The 19192-nt window shown below is 48.0% G+C and overlaps 1 protein-coding gene across 1 annotated transcript in view; it reads right to left on the minus strand.

The window, feature by feature from the left end:
* Positions 1-3884: 3884 nt before the first annotated feature.
* LOC128338637 (zinc finger protein 271-like) overlaps positions 3885-19192 on the minus strand; it is a 32666-nt gene continuing 17358 nt past the window's right edge. Inside the window, exons 3-6 of the mRNA XM_053281357.1 lie at positions 17116-17465; positions 15737-16168; positions 10752-10882; positions 3885-8113 (exon numbers count right to left, since the gene is read on the minus strand). Of these exons, the coding sequence (XP_053137332.1) occupies positions 7185-8113; positions 10752-10882; positions 15737-16168; positions 17116-17465 (1842 nt within the window). The 3' untranslated portion in view covers positions 3885-7184. The remainder of the gene's footprint in view (positions 8114-10751; positions 10883-15736; positions 16169-17115; positions 17466-19192) is intronic.

Here is a 19192-nt window from a genome sequence, read left to right on the forward strand (position 1 = left end):
CGGCTTCCTGGCCGCTCTTTCAGGGGCACTCTGTGGCTTTCAGGCAGCTGGAGGCTTGTTTGGGAAAAGGAGGGGGGAGTGTGACTGAGGCTGCTCTTCACATTTCTCCCCTGAGCAGCGCTGCCTGGTTGCCCCTCACCTCCTGTACTTGCCAAGGGGAATTATATCCCTATTGGCCGATTTATTTTATTTATTTACATTTATATCCCTATCTTCCTCCAAGGAGCCCAGAGCGGTGTACTACATACTTAGGTTTCTCCTCGCAACCCTGTGAAGTAGGCTAGGCTGAGAGAGAAGTGACTGGCCCAGAGTCACCCAGCTAGTCTCATGGCTGAATGGGGATTTGAACTCGGGTCTCCCCGGTCCTAGTCCAGCACTCTAACCACTACACCACGCTGGCTCCTTTTCCAATATGGACCGGATCCGGTTCGGCAAGGCCCAGAACCGGGCTGGGTGCTTCTGAATCCGGTTCGGATTCGAATCAAACTGGCCAAATTGGTTCCACGCACACCCCTAGCTAACAGGACAGGGAAAGAAGCAGGGACAGAGATTGGGGGAGAAAGAGAGACAGAGTGGGGTGGAATCCAGGAATGGTGAAGGCAGCAAAATGCAAAATTCCTGGCTCCAAGCAAGCAGCCCTTCTTCTTTGCTGGCTCTTCCAGTCTGCTTCTGGGGACAGAGAGGGAAGCTGAGTGGATGTGAAGGAAGTTGTTGGGATGGAAGGGCTGCACCCCACCTCCTGCACAACCCAGCCTCAGGGGGATCAGGAGGTCAGTGGGGCCTGACCTATGCAGAGCAGCAGAGGCTGCTGCTGGGAGTTGGGCTGTTGAAGGAGGGAGAGGACGTTGAGAGACCCAGTCAGAGAAAAAACCCGCAAGATACAACCACAAAAAACAGGAAAAGGTATTTATAAACCTCAAGCTGCGAACTTTTGCTTTCTAACCAAACCATTCTGACAAAATGCTTAATGGATACTGACTGAACTTAAAGATGTCTCCTGTTTCTGCTTATTAAAGATTGCTTAAAATTGGGGTGGGAATAAAATATTGTGAACTTTTTCATTCTTTGTCTGTGTGCTTTCATGAATCTTGCGGGAACAAAACAAGCCAACCTTTAGCAAAGAACCTGGATTCCCTTTTCGAGACCTTTGAGTTCTTCATTCCTCTTTTGTGAAGAGAGAGATCTAGGGTATCTCAAATTTCTTACATGCTGTAGCCTTGTCTCACAAGGAAGGTGCTCCAGGCCCCTGATCATCACGGTTGCCCTCTTCTGCACCTTTCCCAGTTCGACAATATCCTCCTTAAGATACAGTGACCAGCACTGTATGCAGTACTCCAAGTGTGGCCGCACCATCGTTTTGTATAAAGGCATTGTAATAGTAGCGTGTTTTATTTTCAATCCCCTTCCTAATTATTCCAAGCAAGGAATTGGCCTTTATCACAGCCAAAGTGCATTGTGTCAACACTTTCAATGAGCTCTCTACCATGATCCCAAGACCCCTCTCCTGGAGGCTTTATCGATATAAATCTCCTCCTGAAGAGAGTGTGTGTCAACCACCAAACTTACCCCGAAGCCCATTCGAGATCCTTGGAAGCGCTCCACACACGTATCGAGCTTTGTTGTCCGAATTCTAGCTTAGCTCGATGTACTTCCAGGTTTCTAAAATGATGGTTTCTAGAGAGATTTTCCTGAAAATGCCAGAGCAAATAGGGAGAAGTACTGGCTAGAACAGTGATTCTCAAACTTGGGTCCTCAGGTGTTATTGGACTTCAACTCCCATAATCCTCAAGCAAAGGCCACTGAGGCTGGGGGTTATGGGAGTTGAAGTCCAATAACACCTGAGGACCCAAGTTTGAGAATCCCTGGGCTAGAATAATTGCGTTCCTATCCAAGGAGTGCTCAGAGGAGCTCTAAGCCCCAGACCTTGGAGACCCGGTCCATGGCCTCAAAGACCCAGGGGGCTCCAAATGGCTAGGGGGCCTCCTACAGCCACCCCATGCCTGCCCGCCACAGCTAACCTACATGTGTTTTTATAATAGAGCCAGCATGGTGTAGTGGTTAAGAGTGCTGGACTAGGACCAGGGAGACCCGAGTTCAAATCCCCATTCAGCCATGAGACTTGCTGGCTGACTCTGGGCCAATCACCTCTCTCTCAGCCTAGCCTACTTCACAGGGTTGTTGTGAAAGAGAAACTCAAGTATGTAGTACACCGCTCTGGGCTCCTTGGAGGAAAAGCGGGATAGAAAATGTAAATAAATAATAATCACAGCCGCCGCGTGGCTGCTGGGGATGTCTGTGAGCCAAGTAGTCGTCCTACTCCCCCCACCAACAGCAGTGGTGGGAGGGACCACTGGGCACCTCCTTTCGGCCAGTTCAGAGAGCAACCGTCGCAAGCCCGTGATGGCACAGGCTTGCGACTATTTCTCTCTGAGCTGTGCAGACGCTCCTTGCCCTTCACAACAGCCGCTGGGCCCAAAGGACATGCCCAGATGTCGCTCCCACTGCCGATGGGGGGTGGGGGAGGGCTGCTCAGCTCAACTCCCCCAGCAGCCACACTTTGGCTGTGCGGTGGCTTGGATTTTTAAAAAACATCACATCGGTTCACCACTGCAGGAGGCCGCCAAAAGTCGGTTTCGAGGGCCTCGTGGCGGGGTGTGTGTGTGCTTGTGGGGGGGAGGGGGAGCTTACGGAAGGGCTGGTCCGGACACCAAAATTACCTAGGTGCACTCCTGGGAGTGCCCACCCGCCCTCGCTCTCTCCCCATTGGATAGGAGGAAAACACAGAGGCATGCAATGTGAACCTGCCTCAAAAACAAACCCAAGAGAAGAAGGGAGGGGCGACTTCCCTCAGATGCCTCGAGTGCAATTCGAAGCGGCTTCGCTCAACATTTACCCCGCAGCATGAAGCCATGGGTGAATAACGCCCTGGTCAGTCACCGACAGGTCGGATCCCATCAGCATGGATGTAAAGTTAGAGGTTTTGCCCCAATATGCCTCACTTTGCACTTGCTCACACTGAAGCACATTTATGTATGTAGGTAGCAGATGAAAGCCTTTGAGGCTTTTCTCATGGCCATACAAAATCGGGCAAAGGGAGCCCGATTTTGTATGCTCGTGAGAACCACCAGGCTCGCAGCCGAGCCTGGTCTCACGAAAGCGGGTCACCTGCTAAAACAACCCTAAGCCCAGGCTAGTGGAACAAGCACTCTGCTAATCCGGGCTTTTAGATCATGTGTCGCCGCGGTGCGGGTCTGCGCCATGACAACTCATGAGTAGACCCCCAACCAGGAGGCTTAAAAACAGCCTCCCGGCTCTGGGGTCTCTCCAGCACACCCTGTGTGCTCATGCAAGGCATACTGGAGCTTCTGGGGGCTGTATGGCCCCCAATCCCCTCAACCCTCGCCGGCTCTGTAACAGAGCCGGCAGTCGTGTGGGAGGCCAATCTGGCCGCCCAGGGCTGCCTCCCCTCCTCAGCTGAGCCCACTTCCTCCGCAAACCCCCTAGAGGCGAGTCTCACGATCAGTCTCAGATCGTCTCAGAGCTAGCTCACATGAAGGAAGGAAATGCTGAATCATCCCTGCTGAGCTGCCTGGTTCAGCTTCTCCTAAAACTCTTCTGGTTTTTTTTGGTAGGTTCCAAAATGGCCGCCACCACCACCCCTCCTTATCGACAGAGCTTGAACCTCCCTGGGCTTGGGGTGGTATCCCAAGGCAAACTCGCTTTATTTTGCTATTGAAAAAGTACAAACATCTTCCACGTGCAAGCCTTCATGTGGGGAGAAAAGTGATAGCTGGTGAACATCTGAGGACATGCTTGCACCAGAGGGGGGGGGAGACCCCCCGCTTTTTCCTGAGTAAAAAAACAACTCGAAGAGACTTGTAAAATGCAAAGAACAAAAAGGAAAACAGTTTTATTTCCAGTACTACAGACTGCTTCTGTCTGAGGCTTTCTCAGCTTTTATATACAGTTAAGAATAGTTAATAGGTTACAAGAATATGAGTTTGTCACACTCTGCTCGCCAATGGTTAGATCCAACATAGTTATGCTATTAATATGGCTATGTTTAAAATTTTATATTGGTTTAGTTGTTTGTGTTTGGTCAAAGACCGTAATAAAGACTGACTGAATACTTCAAAAAGCACCTCGAATGCTGGGGCAGCACACTTTAGAAATCATGGTTACCCAGCTGCAAAGAATAAGTATGAAGGAAAATGCAAAAACACACTTAAAAGCTTACAGTACAGGCAAGCAATCAAAGAATAGTATCAGGGATATACAAAACGCACACACAAAAGGAAATATAACTTCTAATGCAAAGTCTGACTAAACAAACTTTCCCCTAGACTAAACTTCCTGAGTCCAAAGCCCAGGCTTCCTTTTCTTGAACTCACCAAACTCTGCTTGAGAGCTCAAGCTTCCTGCCCTCCTGGCTTCCCAGGAACTGCGGACACATTTTCCTGCAGCCAATCTTCATGGCCACATGTCCCCCTCTAACAAAAAACCTGCCTTCCTCCTCCCAACAGCTCTCTAGGTCCCACCCACTTGGTGTGCTGATTGGCTGAGCCCTGGAGTTCACCAGCCAGCCAGTCAGGACAGGGTTCACTTCCGGTTAACTCTTTAGAGGGAGGGGTAGCTGATCACTACAATGTAATTGTTTGCTTATTTGCTAATTTACTTCCTTAACACACTTGTATGCCGCCCAAAATTTACATCTCTGGGCGGATCATGACACAATGAAAATTAAAACAGAATTAAACTGTAAAAACATAGACCCTTGAACATTAAAACAATATTAACACTAATCAAACCTGTGAATCTAATTAAAAGCCTGGGTGAACAAATGTGTCTTAACTGCATTCTTAAAAGCTGCAGATATGAGGAGGCTCCAATTTCAGCAGGAAGCACACTCCAGATTCTCGGGGCAGCAATGGAGAAGACCCGTGCTTGTGTAGCCACCAGATGATTAGGAGGCAACTGCAGACTGACCTCTCTGGATGATCACAATGGGAGGTGTGGCTCATGGCAAAGAAGACGTTCTCTGGAGTACCCAGGGCCTACGCTGTTTAGAGCTTTATAGGTTCTAACCAGCACCTTGTATTTTGCCCGGAAACTTATCGGCAAAGTTTATCTGTGTAGGTCTTTCAAAACAAGAGTGATATGTCTCTCCGAAATGCTCCAGAGACCCACCTGGATTCTGCATTCTGTATCAACTGCAGATAAAAGGACTACGTACAAAGGCAGCCCCACATAGAGTGCATTGCAGTAGTCAAGTCTGCAGACTACCAGCATTTGTACCATCGTTTTGAGGTCGTTTATCACAAGAAACTGACACAGCTGGTGTGTTGGCTGAAGCAGATAGAAAGCACCTCTGCCATTTGCCATGTTGTCACCCACTCCCCCATCTTGGAGGAATACTTTTGGAGCTCCTCACAATCCCATTTTTATTTTTATATTTCAGTATCCTAAATAGTTTGGTGTCATCTGCAAATTTAGCCACCTCGCTGCTTACCTGAAAGTTCTTGATGAACTTTGTCGAAAGCTTTTTGAAAGTCCACCTCTGCCATTGGCCAATTTGTCGCCAACTTACCCCAAGTTCTTGATGAGGGACCTTGTCGAAAGCTTTTTGAAAGTCCAGGTACACTAGGTCAACTGGATCAACTTAATCCACGTACTCACTGATAAAACCAAACATAGATGTCTTACAGTAAAAAGAGAGATTGTGTTCACAGAGACATCCCCAAAGGCTTCCATTATGTTTAACCATATGTGGAAACGTATCTAGGTTGCTGTGAAATCCAAGCTTTGATCGCAAAAAAATATTTTTCTTACTTTTTTCACACAACGCATAATCAACTTGTGGATTTCTCTGCCACAAGATGTGGTGACAGCCAACAAGCTGGATGACTTTAAGAAGGGTTTGGATACATTCATGGAGGGTAGGTCTATCAATGGTTACTAGTCGGAGGGCTATAGGCCACCTCCAGCCTCAGAGGCAGGATGCCTCTCAATACCAGTTGCAGAGGAGCAACAGCAGGAGAGAGGGCATGCCCTCAACTCCTGCCTGTGGGATTCCAGCGGCATCTGGTGGGCCACTGTGTGAAAGAGGATGCTGGATTAGATGGGTTTCCTTGGGCCTGATCCAGCAGGGCTGCTCTTATGTTATTATAAGATTTATTCAGTCTTATTTCAATATCACAGATCTCGATGTAATGTCTGCCAGATATCTGGTGTTCCCTCAAATATTGATACAAAACTTCACAGTGTCCAAGTGAGTACCTATTACATATTCTTAGCTAAACATATCCTTAGATAATATTCTTAGGGAGCCAGCGTGGTGTAGTGGTTAGAGTGCTGGATTAGGACCGCGGAGACCCGAGTTCAAATCCCCATTCAGCCATGAGACTTGCTGGGTAACTCTGGGCCAGTCACTTCTCTCTCTCTCTCAGCCTAACCTACTTCACAGGGTTGTTGTGGGGAGAAACTGAAGTATGTAGTACACCGCTCTGGGCTCCTTGGAGGAAGAGCGGGATATAAAAAGTAAATTAAAATTAAACAGCATGCCCAAGTTGTGTTAAGAGCATTCAAGTACAGCTCTGCCAGGAACTGAACATGACACTTTCCCCCAACTGCCCTCTATGAGACTGAACACAGGTCACCACAATAGCTTGAGGCTGGCCTCCTAAGCTGTAATCATGAGCAGGAGTTCAAACACATGGCAGGTCTCTGTGTACTTATCAGTCTGAAATGTATGGTTGCTGTGGTAGGGAGCCATGGTTGCACCAAAATAACGTAGGGCAATTTTTCATGCAGATGATATGAGGAAATACTGCCTCACCCCCACCAATCTCTGGAAGTCCCTGCTGCATTCCGGGCTCGGAAGATCTCATCGAGAAGTTTTCAAGATTACCGCCAGGACGAGAAATTGGTGGGTTTTTAAAACACACATACGTGAACACAGTTATTTGGCTCAGCGAATCCCGACTGCATGAAGGGTGATGCAAATTCCATCCACCGCAACAGATTCTGCAGTTCCTCAATAGACTTGGCTTGATGGGGCTCTGAGGCAAACCCTCTTTCCAGAATACTGACCACATGAGTGAGAAGAGGTTCTTAGGCTCCTCTGGTTCTTAGGTGCCAGGGCTGTTAAAAGAGAGCTCCTATCCCAGTGGCACAGTTGCCCAGGGCTAGCAGGAATGAGGTGGGGGTAAACTTGCTGCTTCCTCTCTCTCTGCCCCCTCAAAGCGCTTATGTGGTTTCTCTTTAGTGTGGGTTCTTTGGTGCCTAATAAGATTTCCGCTCCAGTTGAAGCTCTTTCCACACTCCAGACATTCATATGGTTTCTCCCCAGTGTGGATCCTATGGTGCCCAGTAAGCTGTCCAAACGTGCTGAAGCTCTTTCCACACTCCAAACATTTATGGGGTTTCTCCCCAGTGTGGGTTCTAAGGTGTACAGTAAGGTCTCCGCTCGCGCTGAATCTTTTCCCACACTCTAAGCATTCATATGGTTTCTCCCCAGTGTGGGTTCTATGGTGTATAGTAAGATGTCCTCTCTGGCTGTAGCTCTTTCCACACTCCAAGCATATATGTGGTTTCTCGCCAGTGTGGCTTCTATGGTGCCTTATAAGGTCTCCACTCGTGCTGAAGCTCTTTCCACACTCGAAGCACTTATGTGGTTTCTCGCCATTGTGGGCCCTCTGGTGTTCAGTAAGGTGTCTACTCGTGCTGAAGCTTGTTCCATACTCAAAGCACTTAGGTCGTTTCTCCCCACTGTGAGTTCTATCATGTCTGGTAAGCTCTGCACTCGTGCTGAAGCTCTTTCCACACTCTAAGCATTCATATGGTTTCTCCCCAGTGTGGGTTCTATGGTGTATAGTAAGATGTCCTACCTGGTTGTAGCGCTTTCCACACTCCAAGCATTTATATGGTTTCTCCCCAGTGTGGGTTCTATGGTGCCTACTAAGCTCTCCACTTGTGCTGAAGTTCTTTCCACACTCCAAGCATTTATATGGTTTCTCCCCAGTGTGGTTTCTTTGGTGTCTAGTAAGATTCCCCCTCTGGTTGAAGATCTTTCCACACTCCAAGCATTCATATGCTTTCTCCTCTGCAGGCATTTTTCAACTGATGTTGAAGGCTTGGTTCAGAACTTCAGTTTTTCCTACGTGGAGGGTACAGGCTTCTTTTTTTCTGCATTATTTTCTGGATTCCATGCTGAGAAGCAGAAGATTCATTTCTATTGTTCAATTTTGCTTCTGTTTTTTGTCACTCCTTTCTCCTATTTTTTTTCTATCTGGCACCTCCCAATAATCCTCTGCTGAGGTTTTCTTCACACTTCCTCTCTGAACTGTCACCTGCTGGCGGGAAGAGAGAAAACTGGTCAGAGCCTGGGATAGAAAAGCTGTCTTAAATGGATTTTATGAAAAGAAACTGTGGAAATGCAAACAGATTTATCTGCTCCCCGCCCCCCCCCCTTTTTTGATGGCTTTATGATTAGGCTAAAAGCTACTGGACTCAGAGTAACCAAAGAATAGAAAAGATATTGTGAACAGAACTGGCTTTAGATCCTCTTTTATTTTGTATTACATTAAACATTTACCCAAGGAGTCTATTGAGCTGGTTGGCTATCGGTTTCCTGTTGTTGGCTATCGGTTTCCCCAGCCAGGATGTGCTATGCAAAATGCTGGAAGTTAAGAGCTGCTTCTAATATTATTATTATTATTATTACATTTATATCCCGCTCTTCCTCCAAGGAGCCCAGAGCAGTGTACTACATGCTTGGGTTTCTCTTTCACAACAACCCTGTGAAGTAGGCTAGGCTGAGAAGAGAAGTGACTGGCCCAGAGTCACCCAGCTAGTTTCATGGCTGAATGGGGATTTGAACTCGGGTCTCCCCGGTCCTAGTCCAGCACTCTAACCACTACACCACGCTGGCTCTCCATTATAGAATAGAAATTATATCACTTGCAGGAAGGCTCCCTCCAGAGGTAGAAGCGTCTCAGTCTCTAGATTCCATTATTATTATTTATTTACATAGTCAGACAGGTGTTATTGACTAGTTTGTTTTATACAGACATCGAGTCCTTCCCAAGGACCTGGGATGCCAGAATTTTATTGTCAATGTCATGTTGTTTATTTACGGTCATAGACCAAAATTTAAAGCATCCACAATAATACACATGATATAATCATAATATATACATGATATAAACAGAAACAGAAACTCATCCTAATCAGCAGTTCCCAGTTTGCATAATCTGGTTTACCATCCGTCGTCTGGCATTCTTAGCTGCCTCACAGAACTTAGCAACTTTAATTGTTACATCCTCCTTCTGATCTGAGAGCAGATAGTTGACGTAAAATACGTCAATGTGGTTGCTGTGGTTATAGATATCGTTTATCATTCTCATTCTCATTATTCGATTTCTATACCGCCCTTCCAAAAGTGGCTCAGGGCGGTTGACACAGAGAAACAATAAATAAATAAGATGGCTCCCTGTCCCCAAAGGGCTCACAACCTAAAAAGCAACATCAGATAGACTCCAGTCACTGGAGGGATGCTGTGCTGGGGGTGGAGAGGGCCAGTTACTCTCCCCCTGCTCAATAAAAGAGAATCACCACATTAAAAAGATGCCTCTTTGCCCAGTTAGCAGGGGTGTGGCTGAGAAGTGCCTTTGATCCAGCCCTTTCCTGGCCACGCCCCACAGCCAGCCTCCTGCCCTTCTGCAGGGATTCTCCTCACTCATCTTGCCTGCTTCTCCTTGCACAGAAATCCCCTTCCTGGCCTGCTTGGAAATGCAGGAGTGGGGGGGGGGAGGGAGCAGCTGGCCAGTGCCCAAGCCAAGCGCCTGGACAGGCAAGATCTCAGGCCGACGGGCAGCGGTCCTCCCTCCTGGCGCTGGCCACAGCCTGCCTGCCCCCTGCTGCAATTCCTACCCTGCCCTTCTGCAGTGGGCCCTGAAGTCAGTGGCTGGCTGCTGGGCGGAAGGAGCAGCTCAAAGCCCCTGGCCCCCTCCTGGCCACTGCCCTCCGCAGCCAGACCGCCAGAGCAGCAGGCCTGCTGGAGATCAGCTGCAAAGGACGCTGCGTCTGGTCTGGGGAAGGGAGCCCAGCTTCTCCCAGCCCCCTGCTAGTGCCCCAGGGCTCATCCCAGCACAGGGAACATCGGGACATAAGAAGCTGCCTTCTACGGAGTCCGACCCTTGGTCCATATAGCTCAGTGTTGTCTACACTGACTGGCAGCAGCTCTCCAAGGTTTCAGGCAGGGGTCTTTCTCAGCCCTATCTGGAGATGCTGCCAGGGAGGGAACTTGGGACCTTCTGTATTGCAACTGCTCTTCCACTGAGCTACGGCCACGTCCCCTAAAGGGAATGCCTTTTGCTGCTTGCATGTAGTCTCCCACTCAAATGCAAACCAGAGCGGGCCCTGCTTAGCAAAGTGGCCAATTCGTGCTTGCAAAGGGCAGGGGAAGCCCAGCCGAGGAGGGTGCAAAGAGCAGGGCCCAGCCAGGGCCCAGGAGAGGGCGGACGGGCCCGCCTGGGGCTTCCTGCTCAGTCCAGCCGTGTGGGGCAAGGAGCAGAGCAGAGCAGGAGCCCGTGGCCAGAGCTTGGTAGCCAGATGGTGCTTTTCACTAGCCAGCAATGTCTAGTGAGATCCCTCTTCCCCTGAGCAGCAGAGCAGGGTTAACAGAAGGAAGCCCATTTTCAACACGCTTATTCTTGCTGCTGCAAAGAGCAGGTTGCAAAAGAGACACGTACCTTTGGGGTCCCAGCAGCGTTGCGTTTTAGCGATTAACAGCTGGACCGACACACGCAGCAGGCCTCCGGCAGCGGGAATCGCGGCAGTGCGCATGCCCAGCAACCCCCATTCACGAGACTCCTTCAGCCACCTAGAGGCAAAACGTCTAGAGGTGGACCTATCATTCTACGACGCAACTACAAGCATAAGCCTGTCTACAGCCTGGGAAGCTTTCCTGTTTTCTCACAGTCTCCGGAGGGGATTTTGCAGTTCCAGACTTGACGTGGGGGTCACACTTCAGCCGTGGGAAATCGCCCAGCCCTGAGTTCGTGAACTGCCTCTTGCTTTTGCTGGGCTTCTTGGAGATGGATCTTGGCAACTCTGCTGAACTCTCAGCATATCACCTTCAGGAGGAGTCCTGGCATACGATGCCTTTAGATTCCAGCCTGTTCTACTGTGGCGAGAGATGTAATAGGAACATAGGAACGGAAGCTGCCATATACTGAGTCGGACCCTTGGTCTATCTAGCTCAGGATTGTCTTCACAGACTGGCAGCAGCTTCTCCAAGGTTGCAGGCAGGAATCTCTCTCAGCCCGATCTTGGAGATGCTGCCAGGGAGGGAAATTGGAACCTTAGATGCTCTTCTCAGAGAGGCTCCATCCCTTAAGGGGAATATTTTCCAGTGCTCACACATCAAGTCTCCCATTCAGATGCAACCAGGGCGGACCCTGCTTAGCTATGGGGACAAGTCATGCTGGCTACCACAAGACCAGTCTTCAACATCCCTTCCTTCTGCTTTATTATTATTATTTAATTAGTTTAGAGGCTCTTTCGAGACTCCTCTTTCCTTTTTGGACACTTTGCAATGCTCACTGGCTTCACTGCTGGCTCCTTTCTCTCTTCTCTAAAAGAAAAACACTTGCAATGAGCCCAGTGGAAAGACAATGGCCCAGGCATTTGCATCAGAGTCATTTCCCCATCTGTGCTCCTGGCAGAGATCAGGAGGTCACCTGGATCTGAGTCATCTCGTTCTAAATTTTACTTATTTATTTATTAATTACATGTTATATCCCGCTCTTCCTCCAAGGAGCCCAGAGCGGTGTACTACATACTTGAGTTTCTCTTTCACAACCACCCTGTGAAGTAGGCTAGGCTGAGAGAGAAGTGACTGGCCCAGAGTCACCCAGCAAGTCTCATGGCTGAATGGGGATTTGAACTCAAGACTCCCCAGTCCTAGTCCAGCACTCTAACCACTACACCACACTGGCTCTACAACCAAAGTTCTCCAAGCGGTTTACATAGCAACAAGAATTGCAAAGACACAGGAATGCAGAGGGAGGGGAGTTAGATGGGCCCCATCTCCCTCCCCCCCCCCCGCATTCCTGTCTTTGCAAATCTTTCATTTGCAGGTCAGGTTTCCCTTGTTTTGGCCTTGGTCTGACCAACGCGATCATCATATATGGAGGAGTGAAGGGATACACTGTACAAAACAGCAAAGAGCAATACCTACAGCCACAATGATGTACCAGAACAGGCTGGTTCTTATCTGGGTGGTGTGGGGACGCCAATTAACACACAACCAGAGGGAAAGCTTAAAAGTTTTATTTCTGCAGAAAGTAAGGCTATACCCAAATTGAGAGCCAAGTCCTTTGTTTGTTTCAAGCATTTATACCCCAGCATCAGCTATTCCCCCACCCCCATCCCTTTCTGCCATTTGATACTTGATAGATACCTTGTAGATGGGTCAGCAAAGAAGATCCAAGCCCAGTTGGCATTTATGACCCCATTCCTGCCTTTAGTTTATCCTCTGTATAACTCTAACACCAACTTGTTACATTTGAATTACATCCGAGATGGTGTTAATCAACGGGTTACTATCTACTTGGTAGATGAGAGCCAGTTTTGTAGCCAATTTTGTACATACCAAGGAGGAGAAAACTTTATAGTTCAAAGAAGCTTTATTGAATTCTGCAGAATTAACAAAGTGGCCGTCTAGGGGATAGTTCCCAAAGACAAGACAGGCCCAAGATGGTGTCCATCCAAAGCTTTTATACAACTATGGATACATCTGAATACATCATCATTCACAACAAGCCAGCCAGGTAGTCCGACAGTACAACTCCATATTAGGCCAACAGGCTTACAATACTACCATGATTAAAGGATTGCTTATTATGCAGCCTCTAGGAGGCAGTTCAGATACCAGCATCATCACCTTTCCTGACCAGTAGGCCAGAACAAAGCGAGGCATAGAGAATACATATATGTTGCAGGAATGCAGAGCAGGGCCCCTACGGGGCTTGGAGAGTTCAAACCTCTAGCTAACAAGAATATTTCTATCTAAAACAAAATGGAGTCACTTTGGTTCACACATCGACAACAGATATAGCTCCCCTCACGATATCAGTCCCCCTTTTGGAAGCCATGACCACAAATCGTCCCATAGGCTGGTTGAGCATTCATGATTTCGTCGAGAGTGCCACGGTCTCGAGTAAGATCTTCAACAATGCTGTCTAGCTTCTCTTGGGAGGTCTTGATGTGTCCACTCTCATCTACATACATGCAGCAGGTCTGGTTCAAATACCTACAAACCCCACCACGGCTGAGCAGGATGGAGTCTAACGCCAACCGGTTTTGCAACACAACCTTTTGAAGAGAGGTGGCCTCGACCTGCACAGCAGAGGTGATCGTGATGGCTTCATCAGTTAATCTCTCTAGAGCAGGGATTGTCAACGTTGGGTCCCCAGATGCGATTGGACTTCAACTCCCATAATCCCCAACCCTAGTTTCCTTTGGTTGGGGATTATGGGAGTTGACGTCCAATCACATCTGGGGACCCAACCGTTGAGAATCCCTGCTCTAGGGCTTCTGACATGCTTCTGACAAAATGTTCCAGAGTATGTATGTCCTCATAATTCTTGGCTACCCCATAAGGTGGAATCATGCCCCTCCAGATCCCTGTTCCTGTGCTGTAAATTAATCTGGGGTCTGCTACTCGCTTGAAGCGAGGCCCCAGGCGTTTGGAGTACTCAACTGCTTCAGGAGGCAGGGTGTGTATACCTCCTGGCCATATCCAGCCCAGAGTACATGCGTTGGTGGGCAGGAGCTTTTGCCCTAGGGTTCCACCGAGCCAGTAAAGGCCAGGGATTTGTGAGGCCAAGGTGTTTTGGCCTTGTAGAAAGGCTGTGAGTTCGAGCAAGGTACCTTTGATTAAACTAGTGTCTTGTACAGTTATGGCTAAGTCGGTGGACATTTGTTGGTTTGTTTTGGTTTGGTTTTTTAAATAGAGTTTTAATTTTCAAATTAAAAAGCAGATAAAGGAGAGATACAACAAAAGTGTTCAGAAATATCAAGCAATACAATACAGTACAAATTATGAAAAAGAAACAGAAACTACAACCTCTTCCTCAACTCTTCACCACCCATAGTTTAGTAACTGAGTAAAGAGGCATCCTAGCATTTCATAATTACAGATAAGAATTATTAAAAAAAACCCAATACTATTGAATAAAAAAGAATCAGTTCTGTAAAAATGCCAAGTTAACGGCTAGCTAGACACCCTTTTCTGCAATGTTTACCTTATGCAGTGTTTACCTTGTATACACAAAAGATCATAAGTCAAATCCTGACACTGGGAACAAATGGAAACCTTGTTGAATGTTGTAATTTATAAAAGGCTCCCAAACAGATAGAAATGACTCAGAGGACAAACCCTTCCTGTAAGCTGAGACTTCCGAAAGGACATTTGTGAGCTATTGTTCGATATGGAGATCTATCTATCTATCTATCTAGTTTTAAACTAGATACAAACTAACTGCGGCACTCTTGTAGGGTCCCTTGAGTTCCTAACTGGCTGAAACAACAGAGGCGGATTAACGTAGTAGCAAATGTAGCATTTGCTATGGGCCCCACATTTTTGAGGGCCCCACACGCCCGGCTTCCAACAGGGAATTAAAGTTAAAACTTTACCTGTTTTATTTGGTCCATGTTCGATAAAATATCCCTTTTCTGCTAAATGTGCCTTTTAAGAGAAGGGTTGACAGCATCTGTCCAGTGGCTGTTGCTGGTGCCTACTAATTTTTCTTTTTAGAGTGTGAGTCCTTTGGAGACAGGGAATTATCGATCCACTCTTTATTTTTCTATGTATTCCACGTTGAGGCTTTTGATTGAAAAAATGGTATATAAATGTTCACTGTTGTTGTAGTAAGTGTGAGTTTGGGACTTGGTCTCCCATACTCCAAAATACAGCAAATGAAAAAATTGAATCACTTTACTATGCAAGTAAATAATTTATGTTTTAATATTTATGTGATTTTTTTTTAAAAAAAAAAATTAGGGCCCCTTTATAACATATGCCACAGGCTCCGCATTAGCTTAATCCAGCCCTGTGAAATACATGCCTTGTGCCTGCTTGCACTCACGTTTCCAATGACCTTCTTCTCCACAGAGCGCACACTGGTTGCGACCCAGACGCTGCCTTGGGAGTCCCCCCTGCCTCTTCCATCCTCCTCCTCCTCTCCACCCATTAGGCCACTCTCCCCTCAAAGTCTCAGCCAACATATTCATGTTCTTCTTCATTTTACGCATCTCCTGTTCTTCTTTCCTTTGGGCTCTCTGAGTGAAAACCTTATGGGCTACCTCTACAAGCGTTGGCAATGGCGATCCTGCCCCCCCATCCAACTTCTGCAACTTCTTTCGAATGTCCACCGCTGAGTGCATAATAAACACCAATTTAAGCAAATATCCCCCATTCTCTGTCTGGGGGTCAAAACCGGGCTGCTCTTCAAAGGCTTGAGTTAGGCGCTCGAGGAATTCTCCCGGCGGTTCGGTTGGCCCTTGATGCACCCATTGAATAGGAATCACCTTTGGGGCGGCTGTTTTCAGAGCCCTTAAGATCAAGTTTCGATAACCTTGCAGCCTTTGGCGACCCTCTGCTGTGCTGGGGTCCCAATGGGGTGGTTGGAGAGGGAAGGACTCATCTGCTGGCACTTCCTCCAATCCATACTGAGCCTCCATGGCTAAGGCCAGTCCCTTCTCCATCACCAGCCGTCTCTCTTCCTGGGTTAACATGATAACGCACATTTGCTGGATGTCGGCCCAAGTTGGCTTATGGAGTCTGAAAACCGCTTCCCAGAGTCCCACCATCTTCTTGGGGTCTTCCTGGTAGGGAGGCATCTCGTTGCTCCAGTTGTATAAGTCAGAGGTGGTCAAGGGTACATGGACAAAGGTCTTGCCCTGGGCTCTTGGCAAGGGATACACTCCTTCCCCTTCCGGGTCCTTTTGTCTCTCCTCCCGTAGCTCGTAGGCTTCTCTGGTGGCCTTCTTCCCAGCCTTCATTCTGGGGATGTCTTCAAGTTCTTCATCTTCTGAACCGTTAGCCCTACTCTCTTGCCCATCATACTCTACTGTGGTGGCCAGGGAAGAATGGGGCATTGGACTGGACGGATCGGGCCCCCTGCTCCCAGGGGTGTCGCTCCCTGGCCTTGCTCCCCCAGTTACCAATACTGACGGCGCATCTGTCCCCCCCCCGGGGCCGAGGGAACGCCGGCTTGGGCCACCTGGGGTGTTGGGAGGGGTCCTCCGCCTGTCAGCTGAAGCAAAGGAGAAGGAGGAAAAAAACCCTGTGCAGAATCAGGCTCGCTCGCCTTTCCACTCGCCGCAGTCATGCCCAAACCCCACTTCTGCCTCCAGAGGCGTAACTAGGGAAAATGGCGCCCGGGGCAAGCACTGAAATGGCGCCCCCCGCGGGCCCCCCCCGCGCCACAACATACTACATTATACTTAGGTTTTTCCTCACAAGCGCCCGCCGCCGCCGCCAAGCCAGGCCACTGACTGGCCGCCAGGCGCCAGCAAAGCAATGGGGGGGGGGGGCGCGGGCGGTGCGGAAGGGACCGCTCGTGGGGGATGGGCTGCCTACGCGCTCCCTTGACTGCTGCAGCGCTGCTGCACTGAGCAGGAAACATTTGTATTAACAAAAAATTTAAAAAAATTTTTTTTGTCATGTCGGCGCCCCCCATGTGACCAGAAAAGATGGCGCCCGGGGCACGTGCCCCCCCTGCCCCCCCTATAGTTACGCCTCTGTCTGCCTCGTTGCAACGTCTTGACAGAGTTGCAAAAACCTCCCCGCATACTGGTGTTCCTCGGATTTCCCGGCGCATGCACAAAAGGAAAGCAACTGCAGGACGGTGGCCTGATCCACGGAGCCCGAAGGTGGCCACCGTCCGCCCGACTCCAGGGCGTAATGGGGCCACGACTCAGTACAGTGCTGGATCATGCGCTTCTTCCTCAAGGGAGCCCCACCGAACTTCTCCCAGTTCTTCAGAATGCACTGTAAGGGGCTGCAGCCTTCCTCTTCCTCCCCACTGAGCGCTGCCCTCTTCTTACTCTGAGCGCTGCCCATCGCCGCCTTCCTCGCCTCGGATCTCTGCGACCGACCGGTGGTATTTGCCCACTCGGGATTCCTCGGCTTTTGGGGGATTTACCAAGCTCCAAGGTCCCCGTCCGACGTCTCTCTGGGCGTCACCGGTTGGTAGCGAGCGGCGGGAATCCACGGGAGAATCCACGCGAGTCTGTTCCTCGGTGAAATTGACCGATGGCGCGCTGCTCGGAAGTCTGGCGTCCAAAGTCTGGCGGACCCCTCGTCGGCCCCTCCGCTCCCATACTGGGGAGGCTGGGACTCCTCCCTTTCCTGGCCAAGGCACCAGTCTGATATACCAGAGCAGGCTGGTTCTTGTCTGGGTGGCGTGGACGCCAAGAACAGAGGCAAAGCTTCCAAGTTTTTTTGGTTTTTTTTTTTTTTTGCAGAAAGTAAGGCTTTCCGGGCAGTGGCGGACTGGGTCTAAAAATAGTGGTGGCTAGGAGACAGAGGGGGCCCACCCACAACTATCAGGCTATCATTTGCTTTTTATAAGAAATAAATAAAATTTTCAAAAAATACATAAGTGGAAAAAAGGCACAATTAATTTTTTTTGCGAGATAAATGTATTTTTTTTAGTAATTACAGTGTACATATATTTTACATATTACTGGCAGCATACAGTACAGATTAGGAAACATAGCAACATAGGAAGCTGCCATATACTGAGTCAGACCATTGGGCTATCTAGCTCAGTATTGTCTTCACAGACTGGCAGCGGCTTCTCCAAGGTTGCAGGCAGGAATCTCTCTCAGCCCTATCTTGTTCACACAGATGAGACAGTAAATCTCTTGGAAAAGTTTGTATGGTTATGTGCAAAAAGACAAGAGTATCTCTTCTAAACAGCAATGGGACAAATTGTGGAAATGGACGTCGGACGTCACCCCCCCCCGATTACCTGATGTGCCTTGTAATCCCCCACCCCCAAGTTACAGTACTACCCGCATATACTTCATAATCTTGTGTGTTTTCAAATCCTTGTGTGTAAATCTTTGTAGAGTACAACAACCACTCTGTATATAATTGTGCTTTGGCAACATACTGTATGCTTTGGTAGTTTGTTGGTTCAATAAAAAAATCTTGTCCTATTAAAAAAAAAAAATCTTGTCCTATCTTGGAGAAGCCAGGGAGGGAACTTGAAACCTTCTGCTCCTCCCAGAGCGGCTCTACCTCCTAAGAAGGGAATCTCTTCCAGGGCTCACACATCAAGTCTCCCATTCATATGCAACCAGGGCAGACCCTGCTTAGCTATGGGGACAAGTCATGCTTGCTACCACAAGACCAGCTCTCCTCCCCTATATTGTTATAATTGATTTTTTTGAACAGGTAGTTCAAAAGCATATTTCATGCAGCCCACTATATTAAGAGCAATCGTTTGAGTTCACTAGATGATTGTGCGAATCTGTCAATAATTGCTTCTGCATCCAATTCATCTAACAATTCCTTTTCAATGGATAGCAACATGTATGATTCCAAGTTCTCCTCAGACAGTTAATTTCGTAGCCTTGTCTTTATGATCTTTAGCTTTGAAAATGTCCTCTCACATTGGTCTTGAGTAACTGATAGTGTGCAGATGACTTTATAAAGTTCATAAAGGTTATCATATGCCTTGTCATGAAGTCTGTTGGATGCCGGAATTTTTAGTACACACGATGGGCAAGTGCTACAAATTTTACACTTGTTGCAACTGGAATCCATATTCTCACCATCATTAAGCAATAGCTTTAATACATCAAAGTTCGAAGAAAAAGAAAACAATTCAATTACGTGATCTTTGCTGATTTGTGGAGACAGCTTAATAATACCTTCCAATGCTTCATCTTCAAGGCCCTTCTCTACAATAGTTTTAAAGGGTCAAAACTATTTATTTATCCTGGGTCAAGGCAGGATAAATCTTTATACAACTTTTTGTGTTGTACAAAGCGTGAATCTAGTGACTGGACAATGCGGTCCATTATTAGGTTAAACACATTTACTCGAAAATCAGCTAGAGAATCTGAGGAATTTCCTTCATCATCTATAAGCCATTCTTTTCTTCTTCCTTAA

Source organism: Hemicordylus capensis, chromosome 16 (assembly GCF_027244095.1).
Source record: "Hemicordylus capensis ecotype Gifberg chromosome 16, rHemCap1.1.pri, whole genome shotgun sequence".
NCBI classification, from domain to species: Eukaryota; Metazoa; Chordata; class Lepidosauria; order Squamata; family Cordylidae; genus Hemicordylus; species Hemicordylus capensis.